Source organism: Indicator indicator, chromosome 6 (assembly GCF_027791375.1).
Source record: "Indicator indicator isolate 239-I01 chromosome 6, UM_Iind_1.1, whole genome shotgun sequence".
NCBI classification, from domain to species: Eukaryota; Metazoa; Chordata; class Aves; order Piciformes; family Indicatoridae; genus Indicator; species Indicator indicator.
In genome coordinates this window covers 9,704,634-9,728,709 of record NC_072015.1, presented here as the reverse complement: position 1 = coordinate 9,728,709, position 24,076 = coordinate 9,704,634, and the positions used below count along the sequence as shown (strand labels likewise).

At 43.5% G+C, this 24,076-nt stretch overlaps 1 protein-coding gene across 2 annotated transcripts in view; it reads left to right on the top strand.

Annotated features, from left to right (window-relative positions):
• The first annotated feature begins 6,486 nt into the window (after positions 1 to 6,486).
• GMPR (guanosine monophosphate reductase) overlaps positions 6,487 to 24,076 on the top strand; it is a 40,440-nt gene continuing 22,850 nt past the window's right edge. The window contains exons 1-6 of one of the 2 annotated variants that reach the window (XM_054381746.1): positions 6,487 to 6,573; positions 11,594 to 11,713; positions 12,349 to 12,432; positions 14,094 to 14,267; positions 20,827 to 20,908; positions 23,167 to 23,273. In XM_054381746.1, the coding sequence (XP_054237721.1) occupies positions 6,487 to 6,573; positions 11,594 to 11,713; positions 12,349 to 12,432; positions 14,094 to 14,267; positions 20,827 to 20,908; positions 23,167 to 23,273 (654 nt within the window). The remainder of the gene's footprint in view (positions 6,574 to 11,593; positions 11,714 to 12,348; positions 12,433 to 14,093; positions 14,268 to 20,826; positions 20,909 to 23,166; positions 23,274 to 24,076) is intronic. The other variant, XM_054381747.1, reaches the window with a different exon arrangement.

Here is a 24,076-nt window from a genome sequence, read left to right as displayed (position 1 = left end):
TTACAGTATATGGGACTTGGATATCATTTAGAGAAATATCAGGTCACAATGGGTAGTATATAATGGATTTTGTCCCATTTAAATTAAGTCCACAGACCTTTTTCATAACAGTAAAGCCCTATATCAAACCAAACTGGACCAGTGCATGACCAGTGCATGCAACGGTGCATAATTAATCAGCTAGCACCCCAACAGATAGTCTGAGGATAGTTGAGGGAGCAATATCAGAATTTCTCCAACATTCAATAGAAGTGAAACGCCTTGAAGTTCACATATGGCATCTAAATGGGTTTTATGTGTGCACAGTAGTCTGTCTCTTGTCTTGCAGGGACAGAACCTCCAGGAATGGGGCTTCTACCACCTCCCTAGGCAATCTGTTCTAGTGCCTCACCACCCTCATGGTGAAGAATTTCTTCCTAACATCCAATCTGAATCTACCCATTTCTAGTTTTGCTCTATTCTCCCTAGTCCTATCACTACCTGACACCCTAAAAAGTCCCTCACCACCTTTCTTGTAGGCCCCCTTCAGATACTGGAAGGTCCCAATAAGGTCTCCTTGGAGCTTTATCTTCTCCAAACTGAACAACTCCAACTCTCTCAGCCCGTCCTCATAGGAGAGGTGCTCCAGCTCTCTGATCATCCTCATGGCCCTTCTCTGGACATGCACATCCATATCCTTCTCGTAATAGGGGCTCTAGAACTGGACACAGTACTCCAGGCGGGGTCTCATGAGAGTGGTGTAGAGGGGGAGAATCACCTCTCTCAACCTGCTGGCCACACTTCTCTTGATGTAACTCAGGATACAGTTGGCTTTCTTGGCTGCAAATGTACACTGGTGGCTCATGTTGAGCCTGGACGCATTTCTGTGTGACCTGCTCTAGGGGCTTCTGCTCTTGCATGGGGGTTGGGCTAGATGATCTTTCAAGGTCCCCTAACATTCTGTGATTGGGCTTGGCCTATTTTATTTATGAAAACAGACAGACTCTAAATGTATTTCATAAGCCAAGGGAGGTCAGAGTCCCATTGATTATTATTGCTGTGACTACAATTGGCATTTGAAACGTGCTAAGTAAATTTTACAATGACAGTAGTGAAACACTAGAACAGCTTGCCCAGAGAGGTGGTAGAAGCACCATCTCTGGAAACATTCAAGGTCAGGTTGGATGGGGCTGTGAGCAACCTGATGTAATTGAAGATATCCCTGCTCACTGCAGGGGTGTTGGACTGGATGACCATTAAAGATACTTTCCAACGTGATTCTATGGAATTGTACCTTGAATGAGAATTTATCCTACTGAATTCAGCATAGGCCTGGGATTCAGCTTATGCTTAGCGGTTGACCCTAAGACCTTTGAATTTAATGAAAATACTTATGGCATATGAGTCTCTTCATGGATGTGGCTAAAGTCTGCTTGACATAGCTCTGTAAGTAAAGGGTGTCAGCCCCACTCCTCCCATTTCTGGTGGCTATCAGTGCCAGCAAAAGCCCTAGTGTAGATGCTGTAATACGAATGATAGTTGAGAGAACCCCCCTTATCTCCACCACCAAAAGAAATCTTCTGCTTGCATTTGCAGTGTTTGCTGAGTTCGGTCTCTTGATCTTTCTACTGGGAAATGCTATTCAGTGTAGGCAAGGCCCAAATTCAAACAGAATAATAAAAGTGATTTAAATTTCTTGCAAGAAAACCAAGGCTCGTTTCCCAAATGTACTGCTTCTCCTTAACAGTGAAAGATCATCACATGTCCTGCAGCATGTTTTTCTTTCCAGATATGGGATTGTACTGGGAAATTGTGACACACAGTTTGCAGGAGCATTTGCCAGCTGAGTGATGCTTTCACTACTGCTCACCACACTCCTTAAACACTCATGCTAATTATGTTACAGGCTGTCTGTATGGAGCTATATGAGGCTATAGCATCTTCCCAGGAACCACAGTGAAGCAGTCAGTGTGCACCTTCAGCTGTGCATATGCTGTGACCAGAGTTTCTGTTGATAAATAATGACAACCTCACTAAGCATTCACCCTAGAGGTATATCTGGTGCTCAGAAGTGCTCATAGTTTAAGGTTATCACTGAATGCCTTTCAGCACCAAGGAGTTGGTAAGGAAAATGTTCTTATTTAAATTAGAAGAAAACTAAGCTTGGATAAACAAAGGGTGTTTTTAATGCCATAATACAATTAACCTGGTATTCCACAAATGGCTGACCTCCAGCTGGTTTTCATGGTTCTGATCACAACCCTTTAAGCCCAGAAGTTTAGTCAGTATTCAATCCACTTCATTGTCCTTTTAGCTAGTCCATACTTTAGTCTGTCTATGAAGACATTATGGGAGTTTGTTAAAAGCCTTGCCAAAGCCAAAATAAACAACATCCTCCAAATCAGTCATTTCACCATAGAGGGTAATCAGGGTAGCTGAGCATGATTTTGTCTTTGTAAATTCATGACAACTACTTCCAGTCATCTTCTTCTCCTTCATTGAGTTATATGTGGTTTCCAGGATTATCTGCTTCATCACCTTCTTAGGCATCAAAGTGAGGCTGACTGGCTTATAGTTACCCAGATCCTTCTTCTTCCTTGCTCTTCTTAAAGATAAATATTTGCTTTTTATGGTCCTCAGGAAGCCCTCCCCTCTCCCTCTTCTCCAAAACTAATCCCGTTCTTCTGAGGGTAGGTCTTTACTGCTCCTGTTTCCCACGGGTCTCAGAGGCCTGGGGTTCCTGTGGCAAATATTACCAGGGAAGACCAAGGTGAAGATACCAATGAGTACACCTCTGCCTCTTCCATGTCCTTTATCACCACATCCATTGGTGAACTAATTTCTGTTATGAAACACAACAGCATTTACAATTACAAGGACAACTATAACTCCTAGATAAAGTCAGATAGATACTTCCTGAGACATAGTAACAACATTTTGCATTATTATGGCCACTTCTCCCTCTTCTCAAAAAAAAAAAAAAAAAAAATTCAGGAAACTTCCAGAAGACCTATGAAGCAATGCTGGCATTGGTCTTTTCAGCTATAGTGGCTTATAAGTTCTATTCTGAGTGTATTTTTCCATGTGCTTTTAAATATAAAATCTAAACCAATGAAGTAGAGAAAAGAACAGTTCTGAAGGAAAGTAGCTGTAATAATTTACATGTGTTAATTTCTGAAATCAGTGATAGCTCATCTGCACTTAACGGATAAATACTAAACATACAGCCTGGTTGAACCACTCTTTCTTCCATAGCACAAAGAGATACTCTGGGATCACTGCAGGTATAAAGAGAAATAGCAAAGATACATAGCAAGGCAATCAGCCTCAGTGACCTAGAAAAAGGGACAGAGTGTAAGCAAGTTTGCTGATTATTCAAAACTGGGAGGAGTGGCTGGGAACACCACAAGTCTGTCCTGCCATTCAGTGAGCCCTGGACACACAAGATTCTTGGGTGGAGAGGAATCTAATGAAGTTCAACAGGGGCAAGTGTAGGGTCCTGCACCTAGGGAGGAAAAACCCCATGCACCAGTACAGGTAAGGGGTTGACCTACTGGGAAGCAGCTCTGCAGAGAAGGCTCCTGGAGTCCTGGTGGATAACAAGTTAATCATGAGCCAGCAATGTTCTCCTGTGACCATGAAGGCCAACGGTGTTCTGGGGTGCATTAAGAAGAGCATAGCTAGCATGTAAAGGGAGGTTCTTCTCCCCCTCTACTCTGCCCTAGTGAGGCCACATCTGAAGTATTGTGTCCAGTTATGAGCTCCCCATTTCAAAAGAGGCAGGGAGCTACTGGATAGAGTCCAGGGGAGGGCTACAAAGATGATAAGGAGGCTGGAGCATATCTCTGATAAGGTAATGATGAGAGATTTCAGCTATTTACCTTAGAGAAGACTTAAAGGATCTTATTATTTTATTAATGGTTACCAATATCTACAGGCTGAACATCAGGAGGATGGAGCTGGGCACTTTTCAGTGGTGTTCCATGACAGGACTAGGGGCAATAGGTACAAACTAGAACAGAGGAAGGTCTAACTGGACTTGAGGAAAAACTTTTTTCCTGTGAGGATGGCAGAGCACTGGAACAGTCTGCCCAGACAGGTTGGGAAGCCTCCTTCTATGGAGATGTTAAAAACCCACCTGGACGTGATCACTGGAAACCTGCTCTTGGTAAATTTTCTTTAGCAGAGGGGCCAGACTAGATGATCTCCAAAGAGATCTCCAGAACCCCTACCATTCTGTGACTGTGATTGTGCCATCTTCCTTTCTCACTATGATATTAATGTGATTACTGATCATGTCCTTTTTGCTGTCTATACTTCAGAAAGGAAAGACAGAGCTGGTTCAGCAAGAAACCAGAATACTCATTACAGAAAATATATCTTGAAGTAAGAAACTGGAGGATTTTGTAAATTTTCAAGACTACTAGAGCTGATCTGAGAAATCCAACTAGTTTGTTGGTATATGCACACAGGGAAAATACTGGGTATTAGCAGATACCATAATGTACAGAAAAAAACAGCACAGGGAGTTCTGTGAGAGGAAACTAAAATGAAAAGCACCTAAAAGGAAAAACAGCATCAAGTAGGATTTTCTGAGACATACAAGTATGTTAGCCTCCATCTCCTGCTCCCCACAACAGGGCTGACCTTTTGCATTCACAGTGTAGTTGCTTCTTTCTTCCTTCCTTCTCAGCATCACGTGCCTGCCATGAGGGCAAAGAGAAGACACGGTACCAGGCACAGACAGAAGGCATTTGTTTTTATTCCATTCCCAGTTCTCTGCTACAGACGTGCCACTTTCATAGAACCCATTCTCATCAGTAATCACTGCTGCTGAACAAAATGTTCATCTATTACTGAATAGTAAATGATGGAAGATTCTGTTATATGGTTGAAGCTGGTGGAGAAACCACCAATAGAATGGCCTCTGTCAAGCAGGTGAGAGTAATTATAAATTCCACCTGAGTATCCCTGTGAGAAATGCCCATGGTGGCAAGGCTTTCTGAAGACCAGGTTCAAGGACTTTCAACCTGGACATTCAAAACTGCAAATACTCACATGCCCTTCTGGCTGCGTAAAGCCTAGGCCTCGTGCTTGGTCATATTGAATTATCTTGGAGTCTTGGACAAAAAGGTGTAAAAGAGCTCTGCTGGAGGCAGGGTGTTGACCAGACGTGCAGCTTTTAGATAAAGAGAGTACTGCCTCATCCTACAATGTGTCTGAGGAAGGGAAGCCAGCCATGATCCTGTGCTTCAGCTTCCAGTCACTGACAACACTTACGTGTCTTCCAAAGAAGTTCAAATTTTAAAACCCACTGACTTCATAATTAAAGAGACTTTAAGGCTCAAAGCTCCTGTGAGTCATCTTATACGAAGCCTGGTAACCCTGTACTGACCCCTGTGCCAACAGATGGAGATGGACCCAGTGTGTGTAACCCTGCTGCTATGGGAGTTTTGTGACTAGCCATTGAAAACAGATCAAATGAAGTAACACATAGGGCTCTGCTATGCTATGGAGGGAAAAAAAACCCACCAAAAAAACCCAACAAACCCAACAAGCTTCCTGTTGCTTTTCTACATGTACTAAAATTGGAAATGATTGTGCAGAGGCAGTTTTCAGGTGGCTGGTGCTGTGACTGCTCTCCTTTGGCCAAGCAGCTGCACATTTCTCAATGTTTGTAACTCCAAAGACACATGCCAGCCCTTTGCTCTGCAGACGGGGAACCAGCTAGGAGGATTCTTGGAGCTGGTCAACTCTTGGTTTTAACAGAGGACGATGGGAAAGGACTGGGCTCAGCACCTCATAAAGTCTTATTGCCACTCGAGCCCATGGAGACCAAAGCAGGGCCTTCTATAGGGTTAGAGACACAACGGTTTGGACCATGCCACAGCCGCCTGACAAATTCTGTGGAGTGTCTCCAGCCCCTGCCAGTGTGGTCGCATCAGAGCCGTCTCCGCGGGTCACAACCGTTGCCGGTGGCGGAGGAAGAGAGAAGCGAGAGAGGGACAAGAAACATCAGCTCAGCCCCGCAGCGGCTACCCGACAGCGCCAGGCTCCCACACCGGCGGCAGCCTCCCCCTCGTTCACACGGAGGCGCCATTTTCCGCTGCCCTTGCTTTGCCCTTAAGGCTGCTATGCAGCCAGCGGTGGCCGTGCCCGCGCCGCGCCGCGCCTCGCCTCGCACGGGCGGCTGCAGACGGGCGCCGCGTCTTCTCCCTCCTCCCCTCAGCCACACAGAACGACCAGGCCGATGGAGGGGCAGTGGTCGCTGCGGCGGGAGAAGGGGTAGGTGGGGACCGGCTACTCAGCTAAACCCTCGCCTAATAAAGCGATGGGGCACGGGCCGCGGCGTCGCGATCCCTGCGCCCTATAAATAGTCTTTGTGCGCGGCCCACGGGCTTTGGCCGGCGCGGCTCTGCAGGCGGCGCGGTGCAGTGGAGCGGAGCGAGAGCAGCGGGACCGCCACTGCTGCCGCCAGGAGAGTCCCAGTCCCCGCACCCCAGCAAGATGCCCCGGGTAGACGCAGACCTCAAACTGGACTTTAAAGATGTCCTTCTCAGACCTAAAAGAAGCAGCCTCAAAAGCAGATCAGAGGTGGGGGCACTCAAACCCAGCATGCTTTTTCTTCGCTTTCAGCGCCTGACTTCCTTAACCCTCCTTCCCTCCCTGCTTCATTTTTGTTCCTCAGTCTAACGTAACAATGCCCTCCCCGATCGAAACGCTCTTACGTGGCGGGGCAGATGCCGCTGCTCCGCGGAGGAGGGGAGGACGGGGCTGGGGTTACAGAGCCTGCGGCGTGCCCACCCCTCAAGCCCCCCCGCCTTGGAGAGGCGAAACCCGGCTGAGCAGGAGGCGGTGGGCACCGCAAACCGGTGCCGCGTCGTCCTCCCCTGCTCCTTTGCAAAAAAAAAAAAAAAAAAAAAAAAAAAAAAAAAAAAAAAAAAACGCGGGGGGTAGGAGGATTTTTTCCTCCTAACAGGTGCCTCTGCGGATTTCAGCAGCTGAAAGTGGGGGGTGGCCTCCGGTTTCCGTGAGGGCTTCCTGGCGTATAGGGGCAGCAAGGAACTGACAGCGCTCTCCGGCGCTGCGGGGGGTGGCGTGGGAGGGTGCCTTCTTACGCGCTCCGCAGCTTGGTCCGGCAGAACGACGGTGGGTGCGGGGCCGGATGGCATCTTTTTACCTCAGCTCTGGGGATTGTGGGCAGTGCTCTTACAGACTAACTGACGTTCTCGGTTTGAAAAAATAATAGTACTAAAAAAAAAACCCGAAACCAAAACCAAACAAAACTGAAAATGCTGTGGAGTGCTTCCCACGGCATAGAATGCCGCGGGCTGGGATCCTGCCTGGGGCGGTCGGGTTCAGGTCACCCACCCGCGACCTGCCTCCCGCTACTTAGGTTCCTAAGTGTTGAAAGCCCAGCCATAGTCCTCGGGCAATCCTGCCTGGGGCTTTTTGTCTCTGCTGGCCGTGGGCCACTGCTAGCAGGATATTGCTGTACTTATTTCTCAGTAGGGATCAAGACCCCGTGAAATCCCAGGGGGTTGCCTCTACAACAACAAAACAAAAAGAAAAAAAAGCAAAACAGAAAAGATGGCTGCCTCATTATTGAAGGTACCTTCTCATTTACCTCATGTAACCTCAAGGTTCACAAAGGCTTTAGTTTGACTAATGAAGGAATTACCTTGTGTTGGGGGATGGAAAACAGATTAAACTTTTCTCCAGGGGAAGCAGAGTTGTAAGAGAGTGAGACCAAGACAAATCAAGTGAGGTAGAAAGACAAGACTCGAAAGAGAAGTAGAGTGACCATGTTTATTACAGGTCTATGGCCAGGGATTTTGAGGGCAACAACTAAGCAAAATGGTTTTGCCGTTATGAAGGTGTAAGGTTGCAGAGGCCCTCTCAGTAGAAAGGTAATCTTGGGCTAGTAATCTTTCATTTACAAAATCCAGTGTCCTGGTTGAATAGTTGCTCATTATTTCCCCTGTGCTTTGCACTGATGAGGCCACACCTTTGAATACTGTGTTCAGTTTTGGGGCCCTCACAAGAAGACAGACACTAAGGTGCTGGAGTAGATCTGGAGAAGGGCAGTGAAGCTTGTGAAGGGTCTGAAGAACAGATCTTTTGAGGAGCGGCTGAGGGGACTGGGATTGTTTAGTCTGGAGGAAAGGAGGCTCAAGGGAGACCACCTTGGTCTCTGCAACTCCCTGAATGGAGATTGTGGTGAGGTGGGGGTTGGTCTCCCTAGTAACAGGTGATAGGATGAGAGGTAATGGCCTCAGGTTGCATCAGGAGAGGTTTAGACTGAATATTAGAAGAAACCTCTTCACTGAAAGAGTTATCAAACACTAGAACAGGCTCCCCAGGGAGGTTGGTTGAATCTCTGGAGGTGTTTAAAGGACTCAGATGGGGTGCTGGTTTAGCACCAGACTTGGTAGTTCGATAATGGTTGAACTCTATGATCTTAAAGGTCTTTTACAGCCAAACCAATTCTGTGATTTTATGACTGTGTGAAATTACTGCCTGTAAGGCTTGTACGACTCTTCCAGCCATTTGCTTGAGAAACTGTGGTCCCTTTTTAAAATTCACTGTGGTGGCCTGGCAAACGGGTGGAGCTGTACTCCACCAAATGACACATGGCTCCTTCAGATGCAGTGTTGTGTATATTTAGCTGTGTGCAGGCTGTGGAAAGAAGGGCTGCTGGGAAGGGAAAGTGATAGGAGGAACATGAGCTGATAGGGCAGGGTTGTAGCGGGTGGCTATGATGAACTGTTAAAAACGTTTCACATGAGAAAAAGTGCATTTCATAGGGGGGAGGTCAGTGGAAACCGATGAAGGTTAAGAAATTGGACACCATCACTGAGGCTGTAGCAACAGGAATAAACAATATCTGTGAGAGCCAGATCTGAAGTGGACAGCCTCAGTCTGCTTCAAAACAAGAATATAAATAAGTAGTTCTGGCAGAGGAACAGAGGCAGCAAACTACAGTGTCTGTTACCCAGCAAGCTGCAGCTTTGAAGCTTGTATCAGCAAGTGTGTGCTTCTCTGCTGTGAATGCCTCGTTTTGTGCAAGGATAGCTTTTTATGCAGTAACTAGGATTAAGTCAGCTTCTTAGAGAGGCAGTTTGGGGTGTTTACAGCTCTTCTTGTATGTTTGCTGTGTTGGTACTTGTTTTTGATTCCTTATGCTGCCTTCATTTCCCATGATTGCTTTCACTTTTTGGAAAGATACCAGGAAATTTGAAGCTTGAATTCAAAGTTGGTTCAAACAATGGTTGGAGTGGGAGCAGCATTATCTGTCTGTGGGGTCTCAGTAGCCTGCTATTTTTGCCTTTGCTGGACTTGCTTCTGCAGGCTGTCCGTTTTTAGTTCACCACACAAGTGTTCCGTAGGAAGTCTAGTCATTAATTAAAATTTGTAAATTCAGGTAAGTCCAGGGAGCTTTGACAGAACAGCCAATGTCCTAGTACTTTCCTATGTTGCATGCCTAGGTTTATGATTTTTCTTTCCAAATAAACTTTTACAGTTGTGGAGTGATGATGAGCAATCCTAGGGTCAGAAGTTATTTTCTCATAATGAATAGAACAATAAGCTATAGATGAGCTGTTACCACTCAGGAGAGAGACAAAGAGATGATCCAGAATCTTACTAGAACAACTAAGGAAAACCAGTTAGCTTTGTGATACTCCTTGCTATGTTCACCTTGACTTCACAGTTCTGGTGATCCCTTCATGAGAACAGCATAATTAGATAGAGAAAATGACAGCCAGGATAATCAGCAGTATTAACTGGTTTCCACATGAGAGAAAAAGTAAACATACTAGGACTGTTTTGTATGGAGAAGCAGCAGCTGTGGTGGACGTGCTAGAAGTCGATGAAGTGAGGACTGAAACGGAAAAGGTGAAACTGATAAGTGGCTGTTGATTGTCTCTCACAAAACAAGAAATAGGGAGCACTGAATGTTATTGTCAGGCAAAGGTCGTAGTTTTTATGCAGTGTATAATTCATCTGTGGAATTTATTGCTATGGGATATTGGAGAGACTAAAGATGTGAAGGATTGAAAAAAACTGCAAGGTAGATTCTGTCTGTGAATGGCTGTTCAGCACAATGGATTGAAGGAGACCTCTGTCTTTTAAGGTCTGTAAACATGAGCTTCTTGCAACCTGGGAAGGTAGGCTAGGGAAAGAGTCTTTCAAGACTTGCCTGGTTCTTATGTTTCCTTCCCAGACATGGTACTGGCTGTTTGGAGGGCATCACATAAACATCTTCAGCCCAGTGTGCCATTTCTCCTGCTCTTATAAAACAAAAGCCTCATTAGGGAAAGCCTCACAATTATCCCTCATAAATGCCTGCTGTTACGGAATTGCCAGTTGTGTACATAATTGCATGAGGTGCATCCGGATGGAAGTCACACAATGAGAAGCTATAGTAAGTGGAGGTGAGAATCATTCCTTGTGTGTTGGCTGCAGCAGAAATTCCCATAAGAATGCTATGTCATCAGTGATAGGTGGAGAACTGTGCCTCTCTGATAATAAATGGGAAGAGGGGTAAGTCTCCATTAAAGATGTATCTTAGCTTGTTCACCTAAGTGACCCTTTCATTATGAACTTACACAAAATAAGGAGCTCTTTTGCAATGCATCATTGAGGCACCAAGTTCTTTACAAGTAATAAACCTTCCATTATAATAATCAATTAGAATGTAGCCTGCTACAGTGCTCAAAATCTGTTAAATAATTGAAGTCCTGTATTTTTTACATGACCTCCTTTGTGTTGATGGGTTTCAGTTCATTTCAGGTCTCTGAATGTTCCTGGATTAAAGCTGAAGTAAGAAGGAAAAAGCTATAAAAGATCCTTAATTTTCACTGTTACTAAAGAGACTAACCTAATACCTCAAGAGTTGTGCATTTCTTAGAGTTGTTTTCTTTTTTTCTCTGTTGTAAGATGCTAAGTAGACCAGTGGGAACCAATCTAAATATGATACCTCCTCTTGCAAATGCAAGGAACAAAATGCCTGTTGTTACCATGATCATTTGAGGATACTGGAGGAGAAATAACTTTGAAGATGAAGGCTGATGTAGTTGTAAGAAATGAGCTTAGAAACTAGCAGCCTTGTGGTTCATATTGTTTGGCAAGTCTGCCAAGAGCTTACTTTATTATATTGTCATTTACGGTAAAGAGTGGGACAAAGCCCTCTGTGCTCTGCAGACTGAGTTCCAGTTCTGAATTCTGTGGAGTTAGGATATCAGCTTGGGTTTCTCGGGCAGTCAAAGAACAACTGAGGATTACTTCTATATAAAACAATCCACAGTCCTCATTGTCCCTTCTTGCCTCTCCAACCCCTTCTGACCTGGTAATTAAAAAAAAACAAAACCCACAGCTGATTCTTTATTTCTTCAGCAGGAGCACTCTGCAACACAGAAAACATTATTTTATTTACAGATTTTTCTTTCTTATTTGGAAGGCAGAAGTTGTACAAAATTAAGTGAGGTAATAGTGGAATGAAAAGAGGAAGATTAAGAAGCAATGTACAAGCTTGCTGTATCTGAAGTCAGTGGCAAAACTCTTGTTAGATTGCAATCAGTTACTTAAAAGAATGTGTCCCTATTCATTGCAGGTTGACCTCACGCGCACCTTCACCTTCCGCAACTCCAAGCAGACATACACAGGAATTCCCATTATAGTGGCAAACATGGACACTGTGGGGACATTTGAAATGGCTGTGGTTATGGCAAAAGTAAGTCGCGATTCTCCTTTCTGAAACAATTGGGAAGCCACTGGGTGACAGTAAGCAGCCTTTTCTACTTTTTAGCTATGTTTGATGGAGAACAGGGGGGCATGAATTAAAAAATCCAGAAGAAGGTGTGGTTTCACTGCAAAGCAGCTGTGCTTTTACAGCAATGCAGCTACCAGAGACAAGGCTCCAAGATGGAGACACTGGGAAGCTTCCAGCTTTGGTGTAGCTCAGCTTCAGATAAAGCTTCCAGAGCTCAGTTTTTGAGGTCTTAATTGTGCTCTCTTCCAGAAAAAAATTAGTAGCTTACAGCAGTTTTGAAAGTGCAGATTACTGGATAAACCTGCAGCTGCCAGCCCTCACTAGTAAATTCGCCTCTGGCCTCAAGGCTTGCCTTGAGTTCTTGCAGTACATTCAGAATATTGACTATAACTTCATGAAACACATCAGAAACCTGATCTTGAGAGGTTGGCTAAGTGTACTAATTTTCCTTTGACAAACCTGGTCTGTTAATTACTGTTTTCTTCAAACAGGACAAGACTATGCTTAAAATGGGAATTTCTAGTATCGTGTTACTCCACAGCTGAGGGAAAGATGACTAACTTGGACAGTAATACCAGTTTTCTTATTTTTACTAGCATGCAATGTTCACTGCAATTCACAAGCATTATTCTCTGGAAGAATGGAAACTGTTTGCTGCCAATCACCCAGAATGCCTTGAGGTACATTTCCATACTGTAAATTATTACGGCTTGTTGCTTTGTTCTGAACTCATATACAATGGAGTCTCTTGTGAATACTGTTGTTAAGTGAGGTTTTGGGGATCGAAGATATTTGTTGTTCTTAAATGCATCAAGGGAAGTGGTTTGTCCTGGTTTAAAAAGAATAGCTATGTGAGTCCATTATGAAAATGCTTGTATTAAGATGCAAAAAAAGGAAAGTTTGTGTTTGCCTGGAATTGAAACAGAGAAATGTCCTGAACAAAGAAGAAGGATATACTTGGTGATAGGTCTAACTGCTGTGCTTCTGTTGCTGTCAGAAGCTGTGGTAGTCCTGGTAAGAGAGAAGTCCAAGACATGAAAATACCCTTGAGTAACCCAACCTCAAGCTGGCCCTCCGTGTCCTCAGGCTAGGCAGAGTCTTTGCTATCAGGTGTGAAGTGAAGGTGGATGCAGAGCCTTCAGGCTGGAGGGACCCAGGTTCTGGGCCCAAGCAGGAATGAGCACTGAAAGTTGTCAGAGTGTATCTGTCCTCCATTTACCTCCTTGCATTAGAGCTCACACTGTGCAACTAAGCTGTGCTGCCCCAGTTGTTCACAGGGTCCTGGCCTGAGCTGTTACAGAGAATGGCCATAAATTCAAACACTGACTTATATGCTGACTTTTTTGTATCCTGATTTCTTCTGTGTCCTTCTGGCAGTCCCCTGCTATTAGGAAAGGTGGTGTAAGAGGATGCCTGGCTGTCTCCCTTCCTTTTTGGAGTTCTGTGCAGTTTTGAAACCTTTTTTGTACAGAAAAGAATACCACAAAGCTGTACTGCATGTTTACCTGTGGCACATTTTAGAATTACATTATAAAGTCTATTAATTACAGGATTGTCTGAAAGCAGCCTATCACGTAGGTTCATCAGGAGTGCTAATATGCCACTGTAGGGTAGAAAGTGGTCCCAGGAACATCCTGTCTCTGGACACTTGGGCACTTAGATTGTGTATTTGTGGTTCATAATCACTGGAGTAGGATCTCCTAGTGATTAAATACTGACTTGTTCTGTGACCTTAGATCTCTGCAGACGTTTTGTGGGCCAACAGCTGTGGAGACTATTTTTCTGTTGGAAAGAACTTACAAGAGGACAAAGGAGGAAGCAATCTGCTTGTTTCCAATGGTAGCTGACCCTGCTTGACAAGAGGGTTGTACTACACAGTCTCCAGAGGTCCCGTTCAAGCTCATCTATTCTGTGATTCTGTAGATCAAGGAAGTATCTGTTGAACTTAAAGGCCCAGATCCCACTCTCTGACAGTGCTCCAAATTTTGCCACTCTGCCTTCTTGGAAATATGCCAAGTTAGGGCTTCTCTTTCATTTGTGTTAATATGAATATGGCTGAGCTGTCAGACATCTCAGGTGATGATTATATTTGTCTGTGAGAATCCACTTGTGAATGAAGAGCTGATCAAATGCTAATTTCGCTTTGTTATAAAACCTTTAAACAAAACAGGAGTAACACTGATGTTCCCAGGAAGGTATTTATTTCATGTTAAATAATATGATTTTCTCTAGTTTCCCAGTACAAGTCCTCTCAAAACTATACAGAAAAAGACACACAAGGTGGGTGTTTATCCCAGTTTTTACAAACTCCTGCTCCCTTTTGTTCTCCATGTCTTTCTAGCATGTAGCAGCAAGCTCAGGTAGTGGAAAAGCTGATTTGGACAAGTTGACAAGTATTCTAGAGGCCATTCCATCCATTAGGTACATCTGCCTGGATGTGGCAAACGGCTATTCTGAGCACTTCGTGAAGTTTGTGAAGTCTGTCCGTGCGCTGTTCCCACATCACACCATTATGGTAAGTGTGTAGACAGGATGGAGGGGCTGTGTGGGAGTTCTGTCCAGGAACAGGCCCCAGAGTTTAGCTGGTAGGCATCAGAAGCTCTGTGGTAGCTCCATCAATTTTTAGAAAAGGAATGTAAGACAGAAAGAAAAAGTATGACTCAAACCTCTTGTCTTCCAGACACACACAAGTGGACAGATACCCTTCTGGGAATACAGAGGGCAGCTTTGTTCACCTACCCTTTCAATTCACCAAGATTTCAACTCTGAGCCAAGTGACAGCTGTTTAGTAACGTGTTGGCTTTTTCAGTCTTCCATTACTGATAATTTCTGTGGGAATGTTCAGTGTGTGCTCTGATAGAGCAGCTTGATGTTGGCAGGGCATGCTGAGTGGATCAAATATTTTTCCTACTCATATCCTTCTTGCCACACCAGATGTGACCTCTAAGCATAAAGCGTGTAGGTGTATTTTGGTGATTCCAAGGTGAGGTCTGCTGTGTGAATTCAGTGATGGTTCTGGCTAGTTGAGGCCAATAGCTGTTTTCATCTATTAGATCACTGTGAAGACAACTGAACATAGGCTAATGCTTGCCTATGATAAGTATCATAGAGTGTTGTGCAATGAACAGGGTCATTAGGGAGCAAACAGTCAGTGCTGGGGCTTTTTATGTCCTCTCTGCGATGTTGGTATCCCTTCTCAGTGCACTAATGCCATTATTCTTCTAGCCCTTTTGCACTAAGAGCAGGGTGTTTGCATTGTCATAGGACTCCTTGCAACAGAGCCCCTATGCCTGTGTGTTTCCCAGGGCCCTTGAAGAAGTGGGTCTGAATTTGTTTCACTGATAATAGCAGAAGTTGACAAACAAGCAGCAGCTACCAGCCTTTCTTGGAGCCAGTGTAGCAAAAAATCATGTTTAGGCAACACTTTCTCACTTTTTCATGCCAGACACAAAGCTTCACACCTGCAAAGTAAACGTGAAGTAGAAATGCAAACTGGCTTGGTTCAATAGGGAACTGCATGGTCAGGCCACTCAGGGAAGACTATTTTCTTCCCTTCCATATTGGAGAAAGGTGATGTTCACCTCTGAATGATGGTGGCATTGGAAAATGGAAATGAGTTGGATGCCTTAGGGGTCCCAGATTACCATAGGCTAAGATGAATAGACATTCTTCCACAACTAGCAGCAGACCTAGGAACCTTTTTAGTATGGCCATGTTTCCCATGGCTTTGGAGAAGGCTTTTGGAAGCATGAAGTGATAGATGTGGTCTTTCTGAGCTTCTTGCTCCTTTTTCACTGCAGTAAGGGAAGGATTATTTTCTTACTTTGAATCTGAAGTATTGCCCTTAGTGACATGATTAGTCCAGTGTCTTTGGCTTGAAGAGCTGTGGGAAGGACCTTAAAACATGTAGTTAAAAAAATTAAAAATTTTCTGTATCAAAAGTGGAAAGAAAATTGTGTGTTCTCCACTCCTCCACCTCCCCACAGACTGCTGACTTTGCTGACTGAGGAGGGAAAACAATCAAGATGAATTGCCCAGAAAGCACAGGAGGTCAATGTCAAAGTCACATATTAAGCCCAGGTTTTAGTCCTAGGTTCTAGAGCCCGTCTCATCTACTTCCCACATCTGTTAAGCTACCTGCTTAGTTTATCTGCTTCTGTGACTAAGGTTATTGTTACTGCAAGTCTCATTGTCCTGACAGCACCACCTGCTTGAACGTATACACAGCCCTGACCTTTCAGCTGCCTTTTCTGACTAGCTCCTTTCTGTGAAGGCAGCTTACTATGGCTCATGTTTTTAATCTCCTGCATGTGGATGATTTACATTCCTAAGAGCATGCCAACAAACCTGGGGTGTTCAAAACCCCTCTGTTTTCCAAAGCCTCCAGAGTCTCTGCAGTCCCTGAAAGTCTCTGAACAAGAGACACACACTTCTACCCCACTTCCAAATGAGTTTACTTTATGCTCTGTGCCAAGATGGCCTTTTACAGCTATTCCTGGCTGAAATGCAGGCTCCTTTTTATGATACTCTGGAAGACATGTCCTGCTGCTACTTGTTCTGTCTTCTTTGATGTCTCTCTGCTATGCCTGCAGTATGCTGTCTGCTGTTACAGCTTTCAAACAAAAAGGTTAGCAGTTAAAGAGAAGATATAAAAATAAAGAAGCTTTCTCATAGCTGAAAGTGATCTCCAGGACCTTGCAGGCTGCCTTGTTTGCTTTCCTCAGCATGACGACTCATTCCACAGTCAGCTGCAGAGCAGTACATAACAGTAACCTAACCCCAGGGCTCAAGGAATGTGTGTCCCCAGGGGCCATGGAATGGGTTCAGCTCTGAGGCTGAAAGGCAGTGTACCAAGCAACTGTGGTTAACCTAGTACTCTGTGGCTGATACTCCAGTGCAGAAGGAGGATGTCTCTTGTGTGATGACCTTTCAAATGCATGTTTTTGCCTTTTTAAAATACTTTCTTATAATTGTGTTACCTTATATTGTTCTGCCTGACTCTGACAAGCTCTTTTCACTCTTACCTTTCATAGTAATTTACAAAGAAGATCAATCTTTTGGAACATAAAGGATAGGGTGGGCAAACAGGAGCATAAAGGCACAACATGACTTGCCTTCAATGATTATATTGAGGATGGAGGGAGAAGCAGTATTTAAGCCTCTCACAAATGCAGCATTGCCTTTCAGAATCAAGAGTAATGGTCCAGTGGGGTGTTTCACTGTAGCACGACATCATGTGCTTGGGTTTTTCCAGCTTGCTGAAGTCTAAAGCAAAACTTCGGTTGACGTTCATGATTGAGGGTCAGAGCCTTTGTATTGCAGTAAGCATAGTCCTTATTTGTTAGTGTAATTGTAGACATTATGGTTCTTCTATGTTACTGGGAGTCTGTTTAGCAAGCTCAGTTATCTTTGCCAGCAAGCTTTTCCAAGTTTTTGTTGTGAAGTTTTCTTTTCATGGTGTTCTCTGTTCACTGTACAGAAGAAACCCTAGGGAGAGGAACAAGGCAGGAGTGAAAAGCAGGGCATGCTTGCAGATGCTGTAGCACCCACAAGATGTGGGCCAGAAAGGGAAGCAGGTGGAATCATAAAGTAGGAGCCTAAGTAAACAGCATGGGCCAGAAACTATTACTCCACTTTAAGTCAGCAGCAGAGCTTGTAAGGGCCTTACTAGAGGGAGAATTCATTCAAAGAATGCCATGCAGACTGATCTCAGTTTCTCTCTGTAACACACAGCAAGAGTCAGTCCAGTCATGGCATGCCCACCATGGTGGGCAGGTCTCAGAGCAGAGACCAGCTGGGATCCTAGGGTAGGACACAGTGCTACTGCCAAGGCTGTCTTGGGTCAGTCACAGTACGGAGTGCAAACACCCATCTGGTATGGCTCAGCCTTGCAAAGGGCATCATCTCTCTGTCTTATGGTAAAGCACCCCTTGCTTTGGTGGGTGGGAAGTGTCCTCTGGCAGTGTTCCTGATAGTGTGGAGGCACAGACTGTGCTTTCCTCATAGGATACAAGAAGAAAGTTTGAGAACTGTTGTCACAGACACTTCTCCCCAGCTTGATCTATTGCCATTTGCCAACAGCTTTCAATCAGTGCAGCAGTGTGCCTTAGTGCAAGTCGATATTTATAGCAGGCTTTTAGGAGATGCAGTATCAAATGCCTGACTGAAATTCAGAGGCACTGCCCTACTGTGTTCACTGATTTTTTTTTTTTTTTTTTTTTTTTTGTATCTCTGTCTGAGAAGCTGTAGCCTTTTATAATCCTGTTAGGTGAAATCTTGATCCCATTAAAGTCAGTAGTGAAACTCCCTTTGAATTTTCTGAGGCCAGGATTTCCCTCAGAACTGACCCACAGTCTGCCTGGATACTGCTGGAATGAGCCAGGGTGATGCTCACTGGAAACCTCACACCCAGTGATGGTACAGCTGAGTGTTGCCCTGCATGTGTAAGGCCAGACCCACAGCCAGGGTAATATGTTGTAGCCCCTAATAACTGACCACACTAAAAGCATGGTTAGGTGTTACTGATGCTGTTACTTCGCTGCCAGGGGTTGCAGTTAGGTTTGCAGTAAGATAATTCCCAGGCTGCACCTCTTTCAAGAAAGCCAGATCTGTAGTAGATTATAAATGCAGTAGTACCTGGCTCATCATTCACATGGACATAGTTTTCACTAATACAGTACTTCCACCAGTTACTATGGGCCCTGACTGCTTGCCCAAATACAACCCAAAATGTATAGTCAGTAGTGGCTTCTTAGTACAAGTTCCATTTTATATTCTGAGTTAATTTTAAGGAGGTTTCATCTCTGTAGTCTCAGACTTCCTATATTCACCTTTTCACATTTTTTTATAGTTGAAGTATTCTGGTTTTACCTTACAGGTGGAGCTTTCAAAGGCCTTTTGTCTCTATTCAGCTGTCATACTGACGTCAGTGGTAAAGCAAACATTTGTTTCAGTGGAAGTAGAGTTCAGCTGGATGTGAGAAAACAGCTTTCCCTGCTCTTCAGCTGTGAAACTAGGGTCTCTTCACATGCAGATAGCTGTGCCTCTCATGTCTCTCTGCTCTCATGAGGTCTGCAAAGATTACCTAAGAGAAGAAGGCCTGTCATCAGCAGGTTGAGGTCTGCTGTGTAAAACTGCACATTTTCCCTGAAAATGTGTTAAGAATCTGTAGATTGAGAAAGACAGAAACCACTGATGTGTGTACATGCATTCCAGGAAAAAATGTATGCTGGGGACATAAGTGCTTTTCCCCGCTAGGATGAGCATTTTGAATCAACATATGCAGTTCCAACATTCTCTAGTAGTAACTTAACATTAAACGTCTGGTTAGCATTTCTGAAAAGACAGTTTGACAACCTGCTATGCTCTGCTAATAAGAAGACACTGCTGTTTAAGTTAAATACCTACTTGATCTCAAATCTCATGGAGCCACTGACTTTAACACCCATTTGTTCCTGCAGATACTGCAGTATTTTACCAAGTTGTAATGTGCTGCATGTCATACTGTGCAGGTAATCATCTGCTTTCCCAATGTCAGCTGCTTCTGTACTGTAAGCAGTGCACTCTCTGTCACCTTACTGTGGAGTGCACAGCACTTAGTGTAACAGATTACCACTGAGCCAGAAAGGAAGCACGAGTAAGCTGGAAATACTGCCTATCCTATATTCTTTATTTCCTGACTTTTCTGTTGTATTCTGGTTTATTTTATTTTTAATCAATATCAGCAGTTTTGAGCAAAAGTAAGCGGTGCTCTGTCACAGACCACAAATTGCTGCCTTATGGTATCATTGTTTTCATAAGGGCCTCAGGTGGTGGCTTGTCAGCTATTTCAGGCTGATAAAAGGGGGAAGTAAAATTCATTAAAAATAAATAAATGGTAAAATAGAAGGCAAAAATCAGTAAGTGGAGAATAAGTCTTGCCCAACATTCCCTTGGTAGCTGTTACCTTCAGCAGGAGTTTTGTTTCAATAGAAAATAAGGAAAGATTAAGGATTTGCTTCCTGCTCTGCCCATGTCAGTACTACTACAAACACTTGCTAAATCCAGGAATGTCATACATAAGAGGTTTTATGAACATCTCTAGATCCTAAATTCAGATGCCCACAAATTAATACCATATCTCAGGACAAGTGCAGAATGGATGATGCAGGTAATGACATGTGTTTCATGCAGGTTTATTGTATGCATTTTTTTTCTAGTTAGAAACATGCTATAGACACAAAACAAGTGACAGAGCTGAAATGCAAACCATAATTAGTTTTCAAATATCTGGTAGAATGATGAGTCTGATGAGATCCATCCCAGAATACTGACAGAGCTAGCAGGTGTTACAGCAGGACCCCTCTCCATCACCTACCAAAGGGAGAGGTCCCTGCTGACAGAAAGCTATCCAACATTATTTGAGTTTACAAGAAGAGTGTGAGGAAAGACCTGGGTAACTAGAGACCTGTTAGTCTAACCTCAGTAGCAGGAGAAATTGTGGAGAAGATCATACTAAGTGCTGTTGAAAGACATTTAAAGAACAGTGCAGTATGCAGGCATAATCAACATGGGGTCACAAAAGGAAAGTCCAGTTTATTTTAATAACCTGTGATAAGGTCACCTGGCCTAATGGATGAAGGGAAGGTGGTGGATGTAATATTTCTTTAATAATAAGGCTTTTGATACTGTCTCTCACAGCTTCCTTCTGGTCAAGTTGTCCAGCTGTGAGATGAGCAGTCCGCAGTCTGCTGGGTGAAGAATGGCAGGGCTTAAATTGTTGCAGTTGCAGATGATGTGGTTGAGAGCATCTGGGTGAGGATTAGGAGGATGGAAAATGAAGCCACTATCCTAATGGGATCTTAAGGATTAGGGTTTACTGCACCAATCATGACAGTTGTTTGACTTGAGAATGTACCTGTGTGGTTTGTTTAATCTCTCTGACATGCACAATGAACAATAGAGTGAACTATATTCTTCCTAAATCTATGTAGTTCAACTCATGAAAACTCTGACTAAAACTCTATATTGCTATTAGCCTTTACTGCAGTAGCCTTGAAATCCCCCATATATGTGATACTGTTCCTTCTGTCTAGGCAGGCAATGTGGTGACAGGAGAGATGGTAGAAGAACTTATTCTTTCTGGAGCAGATATTATTAAAGTGGGTATTGGACCAGGTAAGTCAAATCCGATCAAATCAAGGTGACTGATTTGATGGTGGTGGAAGGGTTGTTCAGATGAAACCACTATGTGATGCTGTTTGCTTGCCCATTGGGATGCTTAGACCCACAAAGGTTAATAAAGTAACAGTGCCCTTGCACTGTTTTTAAGAACTACAAGGCTGGGGTGCTAGTGTTTCGTTCTGCAAAGTGTACCTATTGCATCTTCTGGCAGTGAAGACATTATCACTGCTAATATGTGTAGTGTTTAGGAACACTTTTTCTATCCTGTTTAAAAGCAGTTGAATCATGCTAGCTAAAGCTCAAATGATACTGTGTTCAGGTACCCACATCTGTAAAGGAAATAGAGGTTTCTGAGTAGCTTTGTGGTTGTGTTCTGCTAAGCTGAGTTTGCCTATTTTGTCAAGTCTTTTAAGATGAAATGGCATTGAGTGTGAAGTATGGATAACATTCCCTCTAACTGTTACTATTGCCTGGAAGACAAAACTTACATTAATGGACTTCTGTGTTACCTGTTACTATAACGATCCCATGGATACTTGGGAAAACCCTAACCTTCTTAGGGTTTTTCCCTACTTTCTCTTCCCTAGTAATGTTTTCTGCCATATACTACCATATTGCCTTCAATTTTCTTCTTCCCTTGTGCATTTCTTCATGTGATCCTTCATCTTGGATTTTCTTCTTAGGTTGCATCTGGGGTCACCATGTATGGGTTAGATTTTAAAGTGGATAACAGAAGTGCCACTGACAGTGTAGCTGTGAGCAGCCAGTGCAGTGCAGTCACATTTACTCTACAATAGCAAATAGTTCTGGTCAATGAGTGGATAATTTGAGCAGGGCAAATGATTTAGTTATGCCCCGGAGGACAGCAAACAATAAATACTGAAAAATACATGAAGCATAAAACCCAGAGATGTTGTGGTGAAATTGTCACAGGCATGTTCAGGTATAATACAAGAATTACTGTAGTTCATAGCTTTGAAGTGAAAAAAGTTAGGAGTAAATACCCACCCTAGAGATCTTCCTGAACAGATCTGTACAAGTTGACCACACAAACCCACAAGTAAAGTTCCTCACAGAACATAAGATCTTGAATCTCTTTTCCAGATAACAGTGCATCCTGTGTAAAACGGCAGTGATTGATTATAAAGCATTGCAAATATATACCCTGAAGAGATAATTCTAAAACTAATTTTCTTCCTACATTGCAGAAATACTTCTGAGTGGTTTCACCAAGTTAGTTCTTTGAAAGATCTTTGGAAACTTTCACTTTACTTGTATACCTGGATATCAGCTGAGTGAAGGGATCCAGATTACACTGCCATTGATTATTTTTCTGGATGGTCTGTATCTTACAAGACCTGGGCTGGCCACAAGCAGTCCTCATTTTAATTCTTAATTTGAAGAAAAGAATGGGGAAGATACTTCAAAAGATCTATAGCTGTGTTACCATGTTGAACTATAACTGAAGTGGGGTTTTTATATATATATGTATGTACCTTTATTTTTATATATAGATACATACAAGCACCATGTATGTGTGTAGTACAGTAATAGGTAATACAGTTTAATAATCAGATGACATTGACATGTTTCCAGTAGTACTACACTGTACAGCTTTCTGATGATTACTGATCCAACTTTTAAAATACTATGTGCTGATTTGCTTATATTCCAAACTACTGGAATCAACCAAGTATTTCTACCATAAATGTTAGCAAAAAACGTGTTTCTCTCCCTTGTGGAAGATTGCCATAAAAAACCCGCAAGTAAAATAACAAAAAAACCCCAACACCCTCCCCATTTCCCCCGATTTTCCCTATTATTTTCAAAAACATATGTAGAAAAAAGATAGAAATATTGCTTCCAGTAAATACTTGGGCATCCAGTGCTGCTGCTAAGTCTTATGGCTTGTGACTCTAGTCCCTCTTTCCTTCAGGCACCTCAGTCAGATTTGTATTCTTGTGATGCTGTAATTCCCTCACCAGGTAGCACTACTGATGTTGCCTAAACTGAGAATTGTGGTCCTGGAGAAGAAAGGATTGGTGTTAGTCACCTCAATTACAGCTCTCACAAAGTGGTGTGATAGCATTTCAAAACTCAAGTTCCTAGGCGTTCCTTTTATCCATGAGAAGCCAACATGGGCAATAGAGAGAAAAAATATTACAGACAGAAGCATTTTTTTTTCATAAGAAAAAGAAGACAAAGAAGTATCTTTTCTGATTACAGGTTTTTTCTTTTGTTCTCTTTCCTAGGTTCTGTATGTACCACTCGGATTAAGACAGGGGTGGGCTATCCGCAGCTAAGTGCTGTTATTGAGTGTGCAGACTCAGCACATGGCTTGAAAGGACATATCATCTCTGTAAGTAAATATCATCTACTCTCAGATTCCTGCTGTGCAAATCCTTATGGAATAGAAAAATCAAACAGTCCAGTACCCTGCATGTTAAAGGCTGTCCTTCTGCCACGTCTCCAGTTGGCGCCTGTGCTTGCTCCTAGGGTGGTCAGTAGAAATTTAAATGTAAAGAAACCAACTCCTTCTCATGTTTAGAAAGACTTGAGTGCCTTGCTCCTGTGTGTGCTTTTGGAAAGCTGCTTCTTGCTCCCTGAATGCAGTAAGCTGTTACGTGAACAGAAAAGGAAGCTTGACAGCATTTTCACATTGAAGCAAACAATTGCTATAAAAGATTTCTGAAAAATGAGTGACATGAAAACAGGGCCTTCCCCAGGGAGAGGAACTGAGGAACAGGCAGGCAGCAGAGGGGAGTACAAGATAAAATATGAGTCTGTCTGTGCTCTAGTAACTGGACTGATTCAGATAGCATCCTTGCAGAGCTGTCTGTGCAGGGGCAGGGGTGCTTCAGAGGTGGCTCTGTGGAGCAAAACAGGCACATGAGCCACTTAAGTTCTCACAAAGCTTTAGGGGAATAGCAAGTCTGTAGATATAAACAGTGCATGTATTTCTGTTGCCAGCTAATGGTAGCTTCCATTACCAGCAAGACCAGATTTACCTCACAGAAAAAGTAAATCTGTAAGCACGGCCTCAGACTGAGCTAGACCACAGCCTTCAGCACCCAAAAGTTCTGTGTTACTTATGCATGCCCAGCCCAGTCACTGTGACACAGTGGCTGTGTCAGGCTTGCATGAGGCTCTGCAGGCTGGCTG